We start from the raw sequence: 15,734 nt of genomic DNA, 5'->3' as shown, positions 1-15,734 counted from the left end.
ACAATCTAGAAACAAATGAAAAGACCCTAAAAGACTCCTTATATCATGGTTAAAAACCACAAAAACCATGATATATCAATAACCTACATAAGATTCATATTAGGAGAAGAAATCATAACTCTGGTTTTTCTTACTTCGTTATTGTTTGTTGAAAGGATAAAATTCTCACACATCTCTTCTCTTATGTTTGAAAATCTTTCAAACAAATACAATTAAAAAGTGGTGATTTTCAAACCCACTTTTTAATTTATTTATTGAACCACTCAATCAAACATCTTAATTGTCTTAGTTGATTCTTAGAGAAGCTTATGTTTGAAATCTCTTTTGCATTTTTGGCTGTATTGGTTGTCTTGTTATTGTTGTTGTATGCCCTTGTTTGTTTGCAATTTCGAAGTGATGATGTCCACAATTTGGCTGTCTTATTCATTTTTATGATATTGTGTGTTTTTATCATTTATGTCGTTCTTTTTATTTTATTTATTGTGAATTTGTCTCTTTAACCTAATCTTTAGAAATAGGTACATCTGCTCTCGTAAGATAGTTATTTAAAGCTATCTATCTTGATCTGAAACATGTCTCACATAGCCTGCTTGTTACGGTTGAAGCTGGATAATGCATGAGTTCTTTTAGTTTTGTAAATCTTATGACATTTGATTTGAGTGTGTTTCATGTTACTTATTCTTTCTTTGTCCTATTCTTGTTATGGTCTGACCTTGGTTATATGGGATTCAGCCAGAGGTGGATGAAGGTTTAGATGTTATTCCTATTGCAATTATCATCATGTAAAGTTTACTTGCACTCACTTTCTGATCAGTCTTATGTCTCTGCTTCTATTGTTTGAGCTCTTAGAAGTTAGAGTTGACTGCTAAGTTTAAGCTTTTTTTACTTGCTATATATATTAATGCTTTTTCCGTTTAGTCTGTCAAATTTCCATGGAACACTGAGCTGGTGTTAATTTTAATATTTGGTAGGGTCTTGTTTCCTGTATACAGAGATCACAACTGCACATTTATTTGTGGCAATTGATCTTGATTAGAAAACATTTACTTACATGCAGTGTGAGTGTTACTACAGTGTTTGTTTGTTTGGTGTGTTTTATTTAAGTGTAAAAGATCGTATAGCTGGTTATGCTTGACATTTCTGTATTTATTAAATTATGTTTGGTGTTCACATTGTTGAAAGAGCAAAGTATGTCTTCTCTGACTAGTGTAAAATGAGTGTCTTGTTGGTGTTGCTTCATATTTGATTATTAGAGAAGCTTATGTCTAAAAATTGTCATGGTTGTCTTGATGTGATCCATTCGTCTTATGGAAAAGATATGAAGTTGTGTGCGAACTATCTTACCAACATTAACTTGTTGTTTTACGATGAACAACCAACCTCTCATAAAATTCAATCTCGTTTGTGTAGTGACACATCGACAAAACTAGTACAATCTCCTATGGAAATTTACAATTTTCCCATAAAATTTAACTGATGACACATCGGCAAAACTAGTACAATCTCCTATGGAAATTTACAATTTTCCCATAAAATTTAACTGATGACACATCGACAACACACTATAACAATCTTCTATAAAATGTATCGACAACACGCTAACCACCGGCAGACCCACGTGAGAAGATGGTGGGTCAAATGACCTGGTGAAATACTATAAAAAAATGTTTTGTAAGCTATTTAATACATGATTCTTTGGCAAAATTGGTTAAGTAGCTCTTAAATGACCTCCCTAACCTATGTTCGATTCCGCTGTATTAAATTTTTGCTATTCTATTAATATTTTGACTTCCCTAAAAATAAATCCTAGGTCCGCCACTGACGCTAGCAATCTTCTATAAAATGTCGCTCTTCTTAAAGATAAAAGAAAACTTCTGTGAATGCTCTATTTTATTTGAAATTGAATACAATAGTATATAGTTTGTTGATTTTTGGAAAGACTTATGACCTGATGAAGTAAACTTGGTCTAACAAGAAACATGCGTTTTTCTCATTTTCCTCCTCTATCCTTCATGTTTTCGTACCATAAAGCAAATCTTTTCTCATGATCAAGAGGAAAAACAAATTTACATGTCCAAATCATTATAACACATACTCCGTTTTTACTAAAAAGCAAGAGCAAAGGCTTGTTTTATGTAATTGGAAAAACGTACACTCAATTCAATATTATATAAATAATGGCAAAAAGACTTGAAAACGATAACCCTTGCTTAGCCCTTTAAATCCATGGTGTTCATTGTTAATTTGCAATAACGGCTAACGTTTTAGAAAAACCCTCAAATGGCTTTGTGGACGGAAGTACTGACAAATGCTGCCATGTTTGTGATAATCCAAGCTCTGGCGTTTCTGATAATCCCCACTTCTTTCGACATATTCGCTTCCAATATCAAGATGAAGAAGGACAAGAGATCTTTTGGCTTCAAACTCTCCTGTTCCTTTTCCCATTTACTCGCTTTAATCTCTGATGATGTCTCTCGTGTCGAAGGAAAAGCACCAAATGAAGAAGAAGCATCCTCTCATCTCTCATCAAATACTAATTGTTGATTTTAATCTCTATGAACATTGATTTGTATTTTCAGACATTTGACTTCCCAAAAGACACAAAATTCATTCATTTTTTCTTCTTTTACTTTTTCACAATGTAGATCCTGTCAATTTAAAGAAGGGTTTGATGATCTCTGACTCGTATGTTTAAGAATAGACACTGCAATGAAAAAACTATCATTTTGCCACCAACATAACACGGATCATTTAATTGCTATTGATCCATTAATTTTTTTTTTATAAGAAGGGAAAAGAGAAGTCAAAACTGAAAGAATTAAAACAGAGAGTGTAATAGACCTGTTCTAAATACAGGACCTTAAGAATTCGATATGAGAAATCAAGAACGATACAACCCTGAGTTTTGTTTACATTTCATGTCTTTATCCTCCCCCAAACTTGTTTCATAAAGGCATAGAAATACCTGCAATTTCAGATAAAAGATAAAGCGTCATTGAAAAATTACTAACTAGCTCTGATGAATTATGCCAAATTAGTAAAACGTAACCAGGAAATACATGTAGTGATAGACCGACCATAAGGCAACAAATATAATAGTTCCAATCACAAGTAGACATTTCATGAACAGGTAACAACAATCTGAGAATGTAAAAGTAGGCAAGACAAAAAGCATGGACTAAAAACACGTTCATCAGATTCACAAAGCGTTTGAAATGGGGATACCAAAAAGCAAAGTTAACACAATCTATCAGGCTCTTGTTACTCCTTATGTTAACCAGCTAGAAATATACTTTCCCTATCAAGATAAAAAGAAAACCAACCAAATTGCCATATTAACCAACCAAATTAAGCGTGATGACACTTACTGCCATATTAACCAACCAAGGAAACAACAAAAACATCCAAAGATAAAGAGATACAGTTGCAAACACTGAGAAACAACAGAATGTGAATCTTCATGATATACAGAACATGTAACAAGTCCTCATTCTTCAATCCAAAACAACGAAACATTGATATTCTGAAATGTAATAGAGACAGAGAGAGAGAGAGAGAGAGAGAGAGAGAGAGAGAGAGAGAGAGAGAGATTGAGAAAAGGACAGACCTTGAGGAACTAAACCCCATCTCTTAGATTCAACAGACAAACTTGATATCAATCTGGCAGATGCTATTGCACTGTGCAGTGGAAACATCGATAAACAGCTACTTAGCTCCACTGGTACTCTGTTAAAACCATTCCACCAACATTTAAAACATCAAATCAAAATTCGCAATTTTTCACCAAAATTAATAAAAACCCAATTCATTTGCAGTAAATACCAATTCAATAGTGACATTTCTGAGAGAAAAAAAAAGAGTGACCTAAAAGATTGATTGATACGGGCAGATGCTGAGGAAGGAGATGAAGATTTAATGGGAGAAGGTATGGAAGAAACGTGAACATTCGTCTTGCTTAGCTTCTGGGTTAAAGAATGTATCTTTGATGATAATCTGCAGACTTTAGAAGAAGACGCCATTGAAATTTGGAAGGAGTTAAAGAGATGATGAAGAAGACGATGAGATCAGACATTTTAGGGTTTAAGGGGTTTCTTCCGGGGATATTTTACGGGTCGGGTCAAATTGATGGCTGGATTATCCGACAAGGGGGGGACTGGACTACTACTGATGGAGATTACAAAACGCCGTCGTTCTACTTTTCAATGCTACTGAAAAGATAACATATTCAGTATATATCTTTTTTTGTCACCTGTGTTATAAATATGATTTTTCTACAATTAGCATTCTTTTTTTTTTTTCCCGACGGAATGATTCATTATATTAGAACTTAAAGCAAAATGTTACAATACAAAAGAAAAGGAACGAAAGCAATCATCAACAGAAAAAACCATTACACAGGCGTAATGCAGTTGTCATTTTCGAACAAATTATGTAACCAAAAAGGATAGCTTAAAGCTATATATGATTGCAATCGGTCCTTCCTTGTGACACTTCTAGCAATCAAAAAAGCTTCAAGATTAGATTCTCTGTCTTCTAGGACCATCTTCCACTACGGGAGAGGAGCCAAAGCCAAGAGGAGGCGTTCCGAGTGGAAGTTAAGTTTGGCCACGCCTCAGGGCGGGTTACCACATCTACTAATTCCTTTGTTTGCAGAGCAAACAATTAGCATTCATATCGTTCAATTTTGATTTTATAATGAAGTTGAAAAGATTTAGTAAATTTAATATTATATGATAATATGTATTTAGTGTAGTATAGTATAGTATATTTGTAAAATCATATATTTGGAGTCATATGTAAACATATATAATAATACACGGGAAGGTTCAAGAGAAGTCTCATAATTGATTTGAGATATGGACATACGGACTGGAGGTAAAGGTGATAAGAAGGCTATAACACAATCTTGTAACTTGTAAGTTGTAAGTAATCTTAATTTCTTGTTTCTTCTCGAGTAAGCACCAATCAAAAAACTTGTACGAAATGCAATTAAATTATTTGGATCAACTATTCATATAACTCGAACATATATTATATTGGTATTCATATTCTGGAGTCCTGACAGAATGAAAAGGCGCCCACACTTTTTACTCTATTTAACTCATTTGAGCCACTTTGATCTTCTGAACCAGTAAGCTGTGTGTTCACATCGCAAAACAATATAAAGTTTTCAAATGTGTCGGATACAAAATATTTTACAATAGCTTACTTGTTTAAACGTACCTAGTTTAGCAAAACAAGGGAGCTTGTTGAAATTTATACGTAAGACAAAACAAGGTTCGAGACTACGGGAGGGACAATGCACCGCCTTGAATGGTGAAGTTGTCAACTTTGATCCCCAAAATATTCCGAAACTAAACATGCCACACATATTCATTAATTAATCACTCTGTAGTAATCCTTCCAAAACATTTTTTTTTTGTCTTTTACCCATAGTTTTGAAAAAAATACGAGTGATAAACACGAGACAATAATAACTATATTAATCGTTGTGTAATTCATTGTCGTGAAAATAGCACATTGCCCGAGCGGGGACAACCGCCGCTAAAATGTTATAACGTTTTTACGCTATCAAATTTTCTAAAAGATTTGTTGTTGTTTTTTAATTATATACTATGTTGAAAATAGTATTGCTTCATAGATTAGCTTCTCAAGAAGTGTGACAAGACGAGACTGATAATAAACAGCCGTAAATATTTAACAATCGGAGAGGGACTGACTCTAGGTCAGAGAAACGCAGCTTATTATGGTCCTATGATGGTGACTGGTCTAAACTCTATCAATGACACACACAATTTGTTTGAGTTAGTTTAGTGTAAAACTAATTTACTGGCTTATGCAAACATCGTTTCAGCTTACTAAAAGTTACAATCATTTAAATTTCAAACTAAAGTGTTTATTACATGCTGAAGAAGAAAAAAAAAACAAAGTTTTGTTTACACTTATATCAAAGAGGAAAGAACAAAAAGGTTAAAAAACACAATGCTATGTAGTCTTTATAAGTATCATTTGGTTATCACTCTGATATTATTTTATTAATTAGTACTTGATGTATTATTTTAATTTTATAGTCTCATGAAACAAAGGGAATGAGAAAAAACACAAAATAACTTTCTAATTTTTTTAACATCAAAAATAACTTTATAATTAGAAATATAAGTTTTGTATCATTACATATCTTCTATGTTCTTTATTAATTTTTTTTAATAAGTTTCAATTTTCTTATATTAATATTATTGGTTTTATAGTCACTAATTTTTTTTTTTTGTAGTGTGACTGTGAACCAATAATATTTAATTAGGAACGCACAGTGAGCACACTCACATATACAGAGACAATGATTTAAGGGTTTTTGGTTCACTGTGTAGACAAAAATCAAGAAGTCTAAAATTAAAAAGGCAGCTTTTTTGTTTTGTTTTTGCAACACATTTTCGCGCTTTTCTACTTGTTTGTATGTGAGCCAGCATTTATGCCTTCCTTCTTCTCTAGATTTTTATTACTATTACACTGTCTTGTTTCTATCTCTGTTGACGTGCTTTTTCTTGTTTAAAGCTGAGAACTTCCCAAGTCAGACAAAACATAGCGATATCAATGCTTCGAGTAAAGTTAGTAATAAGCCCTCATATACTAATTAATAAACGCTCTGTTTCAGTTTCACTTGTGTCTTCTTCCTCCTTATCTCTCTCGCTCTTTTTTTTTTCCATGGCGGTGAAATATATGAGTGCTTAGCCTAGTTTGGTGAGATATATATATCTTAATATTATATAAACTGTTGTACTTGTGATGCGGTTGTACACATGATTTTTGATGATAAATATAATATATCTTTATCAATCTCTTTCCCATGCCATACTCTTCTGCCAAAATCTAGTCTAAAGGATACTTCTTTTGGCAGTTTCTATTTCAAAAAAAAAAAAAAGAACTCATTAATCTCATTCTCTTACTGTAGGTGTGATTTTGAAGATTGGTAAAAAGGGTTTAGATCCAAATAAAGGAAGAGTCTTTATTTCCTTTTGTCTGTCTGTTTCTTGAGAAACATTTTGGCAGTGATTTGACTATTGAGTGATTAGATTGAGAGGATAAGCATATCTTTTGGATCCTTGAGAGATCTTCAGTATAAAGTTTTGATTTTTTTATTCGAAAGGGTACAAGGGTTTTAGATTGGGTTTTTGCCCCAGAAGCTAGCTGGTGGTCTTGTATTTTGTGTTTTGATGTTTATGTGATTCAGTTGGTGAGAGGTCTTGTCTTGTCTTGTCTTATGAGTTTTGTATCCATCTGCAAAATCAAGCAGTGTGTGTTTGGCTGATTTTGTCTCGCTTTTCCAACTTGCCATAAATAATGCAATCATATCTACTGGATCTATCTCTCCTGGAAACTACATTATCTCTGACGATCATTTAGATATCAAAATCTTATTGAGATTTGTTCTTGCATTAAGTCTCTAGAATGATGCAAGGTAAACAGGAGAAAAGATTAGGTTCTAATGGGACTGAGAATGTTCTTGTTGCTGTTAAAGCATCTAGAGAGATCTCAAAGACAGCTTTGGTTTGGGCTTTGACTCATATTGTTAAACCTGGAGATTGCATTACTCTCATTGTTGTTGTCACTTCTCACAATGCTGGTAAGTTTTTCCTTCTTTGGTACTTAATCATGGAGATTAGTTTGGTCTGTTTTCATTCAATATCTATGCTGAAATTGTTAGGCAGAAAGCTATGGACTTTCCCGAGGTTTGCTGGAGATTGTGCTACTGGTCATCGGAAATTGCATTCTGATGCAATTCCTGAGATAAAGAGTGATCTCACTGATACTTGTTCCCAAATGATTCTCCAGCTTCATGATGTCTATGATCCAAACAAGGTTTCTTCATTAGGCCCTCATCAATCTCTGAAACATCAAAATTTATTCTCATTCTTTGTTTCTTTTAAAGGTTAATGTCAGGATCAAGATTGTTTCTGGATCACCATGTGGAGCTGTTGCGGCTGAGGCCAAGAAATCACAAGCAAATTGGGTAGTTCTGGATAAGTAAGTAAATAATCTAATTCCATTCCTCATTTCTTTACTTGTTACTCTCTCTGTGAAGTTGAGTGGTTCTTTTACAGGCACCTTAAGCATGAAGAGAAACGGTGTTTAGATGAGCTACAATGCAACATTGTGGCAATGAAGCGTTCTGAGGCAAAAGTTCTGCGCTTGAACTTGGTTGGGTCACCAACAAAGGAACCAGAATTAGCATCTGAAAAGAAGAAAAACAGGTTGTTAGATTCTGTTAAAGGGGTAGTTACAACAACACCAATGAGCAGTCCTGAGGTTGAGACATCATTCACAGGAACAGAAGCTGGGACTTCATCAGTTTCTAGCTCTGACCTCGGAACATCATCGCCTTTTTTCTCAGTGGAAGTGAAAAAGGATGAAACTTTAGCCATCAAAGAGAATGAATCCGATTCTGATTCAGAGAGTGAAAATGTATCACTACCTTCCACTAGTTTGAGATTCCAGCCATGGATATCTGAATATCTTGGCACTCGTCGCCTCTCATTGCAGGAATCTGAGGAGAGTCTGTGGAAAACTGATGATAAGACTGCTCAAGTATCTACTAAAAAGGCTTTACTTGAGAAAATCTCTAAGCTTGATGATGGAGAAGAAGAAGAAGCTATGTCAAGTAAAAGAAGTGACTTGGAGGAGTTCAGTGGAAACTTAAGAGAAACGATTTCGCTACCACGAAATGCTCCTCCTGTGCCGCCACCACTCTGTTCTATCTGTCAGCACAAAACGCCTGTATTTGGAAAACCGCCGAGGTTTTTCTCATACAAAGAGCTAGACCTTGCAACAAATGGGTTTTCACGAGCTAATTTCTTGGCAGAAGGTGGATTTGGATCAGTTCATAGAGGTGTATTACCTGAAGGCCAGATTGTAGCAGTGAAGCAACACAAACTAGCTAGTACACAAGGAGATGTAGAGTTTTGCTCAGAAGTAGAAGTTTTGAGCTGTGCTCAGCATCGAAACGTAGTAATGTTGATAGGTTTTTGCATCGAAGAAGGCAGAAGACTCTTGGTCTATGAATACATATGCAATGGATCATTAGACTCTCATCTATACGGTAAAATCTTATGTAGAGTTTGGAAGTAAGTGAAGTTAGAAACTTAATATTAGAGTTTAACTAACTTCAATGAAATGTCCATTCAGGTCGACATAAAGACGCTTTGGGATGGCCTGCAAGGCAGAAAATAGCGGTTGGAGCAGCTCGAGGTCTTCGATATCTACATGAAGAGTGTAGAGTGGGTTGCATTGTTCACAGAGACATGAGGCCTAACAATATACTAATCACTCATGACTATGAACCACTGGTATTTATATCATCTTCAACAACAGTTTACGCCTTTTATTTCTTCTAAACATTTGTTTGATTCTGTGTCAGGTTGGAGATTTTGGTTTAGCGCGGTGGCAGCCTGATGGTGAGCTCGGTGTAGATACGCGTGTGATAGGAACTTTCGGGTAAGAAAAATAATAACTAAAGTAGCATTCTCTGTAAGTAACTCAAGAATATAATAGTTTCTCAATTACTACTAATGTGTGTTTGGTTTGTGTAGCTATTTGGCTCCAGAGTATACTCAAAGTGGACAAATAACAGAGAAAGCTGATGTTTACTCGTTTGGGGTTGTATTAATTGAGCTAATCACGGGTCGTAAAGCAATGGATATTTACAGACCAAAGGGACAACAATGTTTAACTGAATGGGTAAATCTAAAAAGTTCATATTTAAAGGTAAAATGAGGTCCAAAAGTTTCTTCTCTTTAAGCTCATTTTGTTCTTGTGAGCAGGCAAGGTCTTTATTAGAAGAGTATGCGGTTGAGGAACTGGTTGATCCTAGGCTTGAGAAGAGATATTCAGAAACAGAAGTCATCTGCATGATTCATACAGCTTCATTGTGTATACGTAGAGACCCACATTTGCGTCCTCGTATGTCTCAGGTAAAAGCAACTCACCATTCTTGAAACATGTTCTCTCATTCTCAAGTCAATAAAACTCTCTCAGTGTGTCTGATCGATCTCTCTTATGTTGTTGAAAGGTGTTGCGTCTATTGGAAGGAGATATGGTAATGAATGAAATCACAGGGAGGTTTAGTGGAAGATTATCAATTGAGAGAGGTCAGAGAGATCATATGTAAGCAAATGCAGAGTTTAACAACAAGCTTAAGGGAAAAAGAGACTTAATAATCTTGTCTGTAATTTTGTTTTTACTTCCTTAATGAAGTTGATCACTTTGTTTTGTATAGTGCGTAGGATCGATAAGTACAATGATTATGAATCAATCAAAGTCCTCTTAATTGGCAATTATGGAGTGATTAGTGTTAACAAACTGAACAAAGTAGAAGAGAACATTCTCAAGCTTTTCTCAATGACACCAAAAGAAACATACAAAATTAAAAAAAGAAAAAACAACAAATTAAAAAAAAAAAATTGATCAAATTAGGTTTTTATGAGGAAGGGTATGACATGAGCCCTGAAGATTCAGTGACCGCCGCAGCTTCCTCATCAAGAAACAAATTATCACTTCTCCTAACCGCCGCGTGAATCAGCAACAACACGGCGGCGGTTAACAACGAACCGATGATATTCCAAGTAGCGTGAGTCAGCAAAAGCATCACGATCGTCAGAACCGATAAACCGATCATAACCGTACGATCGTCGATCTGGTAACCGAAAACCACAAGAGGCTCGTCGCGGAGGAAGTAGAGAAAGATCCAGAAGACGACCAAGATGGATAACACGATTAACGAGGTCGGGTGGTAGAGAAGGCTAAGGAAGAGGATGAAGAGGACTCCGATGGCGTAGTTTGCTCTGAAGTAGCCGAGGTTCGTCTTGATCCTCGAGACCGCATCGAAGAAACCGTGAGGGACGGTCATGGATTCGAAATCGAACATCGATTTCCATGGGCGGCGCGTGGCGAGACCGGATTTTATACGGTGTTTGGCGCGTGAGATGTATTCGAGATCTATTGCCGGCAATGGATGTGACGACGTCGGAATCGCTCCGTAGTTGGTCATTCTCGTTTCTTTCACGCGATTGAGATTTGAGAGAGAGAGAGAGAGAGAGCGAGAGAATAACAAAGCAAAAATAAAAAAGATTTGTTATTAGGTAAAATGTAAAATGTCACATATAGATAAAAGTTGTTATACATAACCAAATAAATACATAAATGTTTGTATGCAGTAATAATTCTATCTAACTAGATTAGATTATGATCCTGGAGCACGGCTCTTGAAATTTTTTTTATTTATAATATAATTTTTATATAAATTAACTTAAATTTTTTTTTGAAATTTGTTGCTAGTATAATCGAAAATCATTATTAATCTGCAGAAAATTGATTAAATTTTGAGATTTTGTTATCTGTATACGGTTAACTAATATTATAATATTATGTGGAGATTTTATTTTATTTTTTTGGAATATCCTTTTTAAAAGGATCTGAAATTGAGATTTAATTAATGCTTATAATCCATATAACCTATAACCTATCAAATAATCAAATAATTAATCTTATAACTCATATTATATAGTCTACCAAAAAAAGTTGTGTACTTCCGTTTTATTATATAGAGGATGTAATAGTTTCTAACATATTTGTTTGGTTATGTATTACTGTAAATTTATGTATTTATTTAGTTATCATATTATTTCTTATAATTAAAAAATAGTTTATTTCCAGATATACCATAAGTTAAAATTTAAAAAACAAATATAAATTGTTCAATCTATAAAATAATCAAGCTTTAGTAATATTATTCTTTAAAAATAATATTTAAAATTTTTTTCAAGCCATCATAAAATTTTTTTCAAGCCATCAATCTATAAAAACACTTATAAAATAGGTGTTTTTTTCAAGCCATCATATTTAAGATATGATTTTATTGCATAATGTTTTATCCAAAAAACTTTTAAAAATAATCACGTAAATTATAGTTTATATAAAATTACAATATAAATAAAAGTAATTTTAATCCGTGCTCTAGCATGGGTCCTAATCTAGTTGTATTTATTTAGTTTCCAACATATTTGTTTGGTTATGAAACTAGTATTAATTTGACTAGTTACATTAGAATTTGTTTCGAACGAAATTAATGTTTGTTTGTCAAAAAAAAAAGAAATTAATGTTTCTATACAGTAATAATTGTATACATAAATGTTCGGATTAATTATTTTAAACAACATAAATTTTACTAATCAGAATTTGATTAGTTTAATAGGTTATGGATTGTTGTATACCGCGGGACAACATAAATCATGGAATGATTTTTCGACTTACCAATGATTTGGATTAGACTCTCTTCGTCTTTCTCAACACAAAATAATGATCAAAGTTGTCTAATTTTGGTTAAAACCCTTTCAAATTATCAAGAAGCTGTGATTGAAGAAGAAGAAGAAGAAGAACTGAAAACAAACCCCTGAAATCTAATTTGCAAATATAATCCCTATATTTTCCATTTTATTGATTTAGAGTCACATAGTTTCCTAAAAAACAACAATTTTCCAAATTCCCTTCAAGAACGACATCGTTTCAACAACTTTTGTCTTCTTCAACCTAATTTTTTTTGTTTTGCTACTGTCTGTCGTCGCGCTCATTTTACTCACTCACTCACTCAGGTAATATTATAAATGTATCGCTTCTCTTCTCAAGATTTGATACAGATCTGTTATTTTTGACTAATTTATATCGATTTTGCCAGATTTCAGATTGATAGATTTGGCGGAGGAGGAGGAGGAGGAGGATGACGACGATAGGAGGGTTGTTAATGGGAATTGTAAGATCATTGAGAAGGAAGAGAGCTTTCTTCACTTGATATACTCGAGAGCTCCTCGAGACTTCTACAAGGGCAAAAACTGCAAACCCCATGGTTTCCACACCAGAAAAGGTTCCAACTTTGTTACTAGTCTTTTTTGTATCTCTGGTGTTTTTTGAAAGAGGAGGTCTCACTCACTGTGTAACTTAGAACAGTTGGTTTGAAATTAGATATATATGCAACCTAAGGCAGGGCTATTTATGATCACCTTAAGTTTAGGAAGAATATACATGGCTTAAGAGACCATATTCTTTTGGTGGAAAGCTAACAACTTTAACTCAATAGATGATCATTAATAATTGAATGTTGTTACTTGGTGTTGATCACCAAGTTGTTTTGAATTAGATCTTTTATGCAACTTTAGCTTAAGCTGTTATCAACTAAGTTTCAGGATTTTTACATTGCTGGCTTTAGATACTAGATTCTTTTGGTGGAAAGCTAACAACTTTAACTGCAACTTTTGATCATCATTTGAAATTTGTTTCTAGACTTGATTCTATACATTTCTCTAACTTTTGCGACATGGTGTAGTTTGACTGATCAGAGGCTCAACCTTTCTTGAATATGATGGTATCTTAAGCCGAATCGTTAAAGTTGTTAGCTTTCCACCTAAAGAATATGGTATCTTAAACCGAATTATATACATTTTTTTGCATTTGTTTCCTAGACTGCGTTTTATCTTTCTCTAAGTTTTGTGACATGGATTTTTACAGGAGGATACGTTGTGCAGCAACATAAATTGCCGAATTACGTAGTCCCTGATCTCACCGGGTTTAAGGTTTGTCATTTCACCCTCTAAACTCTTTTGTTCCTTTTGTCTGTGATTCCTCCCATTATATATGTTGATTGCATCTTGACTGAATGTGAGAACCAAACATTAGTGAGAAATCTTCTTACAAGTCTTATTGGTCGAAGCTCCCTAGGTTTGTGATCCTGATAAACCTGTAATGTCTTGCTTACTTAATGCATTAAGCTTCCTAGTGTTTAATTTAGCTCTCCTGAAAAATAAGTAGCCGAGAGAGTATGTTGCTTTCATCGTAATTGACCATGAGAACCAAAACATTAGTCATATCCCCATAGAAAACTTCTTACAAGTCGTATTGGTGGAAGCTCGTTAGGGGTATTGATCCTGATAAATGTTTAAGTACCTGAAATGGGTGGGAATGCTTACTTAATTACATTAAGCTTGTTGTTGTGTGATTCGGCTGCTCTGCTAATGAATATCTATTTGGTTACAGCTGAAACCATATGTATCTCAGAGTGTCGTATACAAGTGAACACAAACGAGTCAACCGAAGCTTCCAAGTAACCATCAGGAGATAGAGGTCAAGGGGAGTGGGAAGCTGCTGCAGACATAATGGAAGGGAACGAACCATCTGGCATAATAGCAGTATAAAGAGTAGTCAGCAGAAGTTGTATATGTTATTGTTACTATTAAAAGATTAATAAACATAAGTTGATGATCACTATGAATCAGTACTGAAACAGAGTTGAAAACAGAGGAGGTTGTTAGATACTTGTCATGATGCGTTATGCAAAATCCCATGTAAACATGTATTAAAACTTCATTAGGCATCACAGTTTTTAGCAAGAAAGAAGTAGACAATGTGTATATTTGGAAAATAATAGACAAGATTGGTTGCATTAAGATATAACAACAACAACAACAACAACAACAACAACAACAACAAGACATAAAATTGTTATAGCTACCAAATAAAAGAGATGTTCCTAAACAAAAAGTACATATAAAGGTTTTTTGCAAATTAATACATGTTGTGTTCATTCTTCAACTGAGATTCTTGAAGTAGCGCTGAGAAATCCTGATTTTTGAGATTTGATGCAGAGACTGGGATCTGAGAGAGAGTATTGTCTCCATGGTTATACACAAATAGCGAGAACTGCTGGCTAGGGTTCACAGATTCTGATCATAACCATAAACTTCATGCTGCATCAACCCAGAGTTACCCATACTAGACATGTTCTGATCACAACCATAAAACTGCTTCTGCATCAACTGATTCATCCCATAGTTATTCATAGATTCTTGTACTACTTCTGTGTTTGAGACGCAAGGATGTTGAAAGCTGCTGCTATTGATGTTACCCATACTAGACATGTTTTTATCATAGCCATAAAACTCCTTCTGCATCCCAAAGTTGTTTACAGATTCTTGTACCCCTGAGTAATGATCCGTTTCTGAGACGCAAGGATGTTGAAAACTGTTGTTGGTGATGTCGCTCATGCATATGTTCTGATCATAATCAGAGAGCTCCTGCTTCATTAACTGATTTTTCAGATGAGATTCTTGAAGTAGCGCTGAGAGATCCTGACTGAGATTTGATGCAGAGACTGGGATCTGAGAGAAAGTATTGTCTCCATGGTTATACACCAGTAGCGAGAACTGCTGGCTAGGGTTCAAAGACTGGGTCTGATGATTCTGAGAGGATGATGAAGCTAAACTCTGATGATGATGGTCGAGTAGTTTGCGTTTGTCGTGCGACTCAAGAAGAAATCGAAGCCTTTGTTGGGACGTAGAGAGATTGAGTTCCAAGGACTGAATCAATTGGGAGATTTGGTCGGGAGAGTAGTGATCAGAGATTGGATACTTCAATACATCCACATTCTTCTTCTCCGGACTCGGACTCGTCTTCATCCTCTTGTTCGGATTCTCCTCAAGGAACTCAGAAAGATGTGTGCGTTTTTTGCTTCTCAAGGATTCGTTTAGCCGACTGTACCTCATAGCCATGTTTCTCACCTTCTCTTTCTCGTTTGGAAACGTTTTTAGGTCTCCTTCAGGTCCGTAGTAGATAACGCACACATCAATTTGACACAAGACAGAGAGTTGTTCTGCTTTCCTAAAGATTGTTAGGAGTCTATTGCTCAAACTCGTTGA

General features: G+C 34.7%; 4 protein-coding genes and 1 pseudogene across 5 annotated transcripts; 2 read left to right on the top strand and 3 right to left on the bottom strand.

Moving 5' to 3' along the window:
• LOC104758795 lies at nt 2,760-4,115 on the bottom strand. The gene is made up of 3 exons (XM_010481741.2): nt 3,865-4,115; nt 3,608-3,726; nt 2,760-2,965 (listed from the first exon to the last, which is right to left on the bottom strand). The coding sequence occupies exons 1-3, from the start codon at nt 4,017-4,019 to the stop codon at nt 2,946-2,948; spliced, it is 294 nt and encodes a 97-aa protein (XP_010480043.1). The 5' UTR covers nt 4,020-4,115; the 3' UTR covers nt 2,760-2,945.
• On the top strand, nt 6,391-10,426 carry LOC104758793 (inactive protein kinase SELMODRAFT_444075-like). Of its 2 annotated transcripts, XM_010481736.2 has the most exons (10): nt 6,391-6,738; nt 6,950-7,621; nt 7,703-7,857; nt 7,928-8,022; nt 8,100-9,094; nt 9,181-9,341; nt 9,413-9,489; nt 9,585-9,732; nt 9,816-9,965; nt 10,064-10,426. In XM_010481736.2, the coding sequence occupies exons 2-10, from the start codon at nt 7,447-7,449 to the stop codon at nt 10,160-10,162; spliced, it is 2,055 nt and encodes a 684-aa protein (XP_010480038.1). In that variant the 5' UTR covers nt 6,391-6,738; nt 6,950-7,446; the 3' UTR covers nt 10,163-10,426. The 2 variants fall into 2 exon arrangements, with proteins under 2 accessions (XP_010480038.1, XP_010480041.1); XM_010481739.1 differs by lacking the exon at nt 6,391-6,738 and having other exon boundaries at nt 7,536-7,621; nt 7,707-7,857.
• Nucleotides 10,364-11,155, bottom strand: LOC104758794 (PRA1 family protein F2-like). The gene has a single exon (XM_010481740.2). It carries the CDS (start codon nt 11,039-11,041, stop codon nt 10,472-10,474), a length of 570 nt encoding a protein of 189 aa, XP_010480042.1. The 5' UTR covers nt 11,042-11,155; the 3' UTR covers nt 10,364-10,471.
• LOC104758792 lies at nt 12,712-14,337 on the top strand (annotated as a pseudogene).
• LOC104760032 (agamous-like MADS-box protein AGL75) lies at nt 14,655-15,734 on the bottom strand (the record flags this gene model as incomplete). The annotated part of the gene is made up of 1 exon (XM_010482883.2): nt 14,655-15,734. A coding segment is annotated over one exon (981 nt), but the record flags the coding sequence as incomplete, so codon positions are not given.

This window comes from Camelina sativa, chromosome 17 (genome assembly GCF_000633955.1).
Source record: "Camelina sativa cultivar DH55 chromosome 17, Cs, whole genome shotgun sequence".
In the NCBI taxonomy this organism is placed as follows: Eukaryota; Viridiplantae; Streptophyta; class Magnoliopsida; order Brassicales; family Brassicaceae; genus Camelina; species Camelina sativa.
This window is presented reverse-complemented; position numbering and strand designations above follow the sequence as displayed.

Excerpts from the sequence above, each read along its gene's own strand:
- LOC104758794 (XM_010481740.2), bottom strand. The coding sequence starts at position 11,041 with ATGACCAACTACGGAGCGATTCCGACGTCGTCACATCCATTGCCGGCA.
- LOC104758795 (XM_010481741.2), bottom strand. The coding sequence starts at position 4,019 with ATGGCGTCTTCTTCTAAAGTCTGCAGATTATCATCAAAGATACATTCT. Across the intron at positions 3,727-3,864 it reads CGTATCAATCAATCTTTTAG|AGTACCAGTGGAGCTAAGTA; the intron begins GTCACTCTTTTT and ends TGGTTTTAACAG. Across the intron at positions 2,966-3,607 it reads ATGGGGTTTAGTTCCTCAAG|GTATTTCTATGCCTTTATGA; the intron begins GTCTGTCCTTTT and ends CTGAAATTGCAG.
- LOC104758793 (XM_010481736.2), top strand. The coding sequence starts at position 7,447 with ATGATGCAAGGTAAACAGGAGAAAAGATTAGGTTCTAATGGGACTGAG. Across the intron at positions 7,622-7,702 it reads TGTCACTTCTCACAATGCTG|GCAGAAAGCTATGGACTTTC; the intron begins GTAAGTTTTTCC and ends TGAAATTGTTAG. Across the intron at positions 9,966-10,063 it reads TGCGTCCTCGTATGTCTCAG|GTGTTGCGTCTATTGGAAGG; the intron begins GTAAAAGCAACT and ends TGTTGTTGAAAG.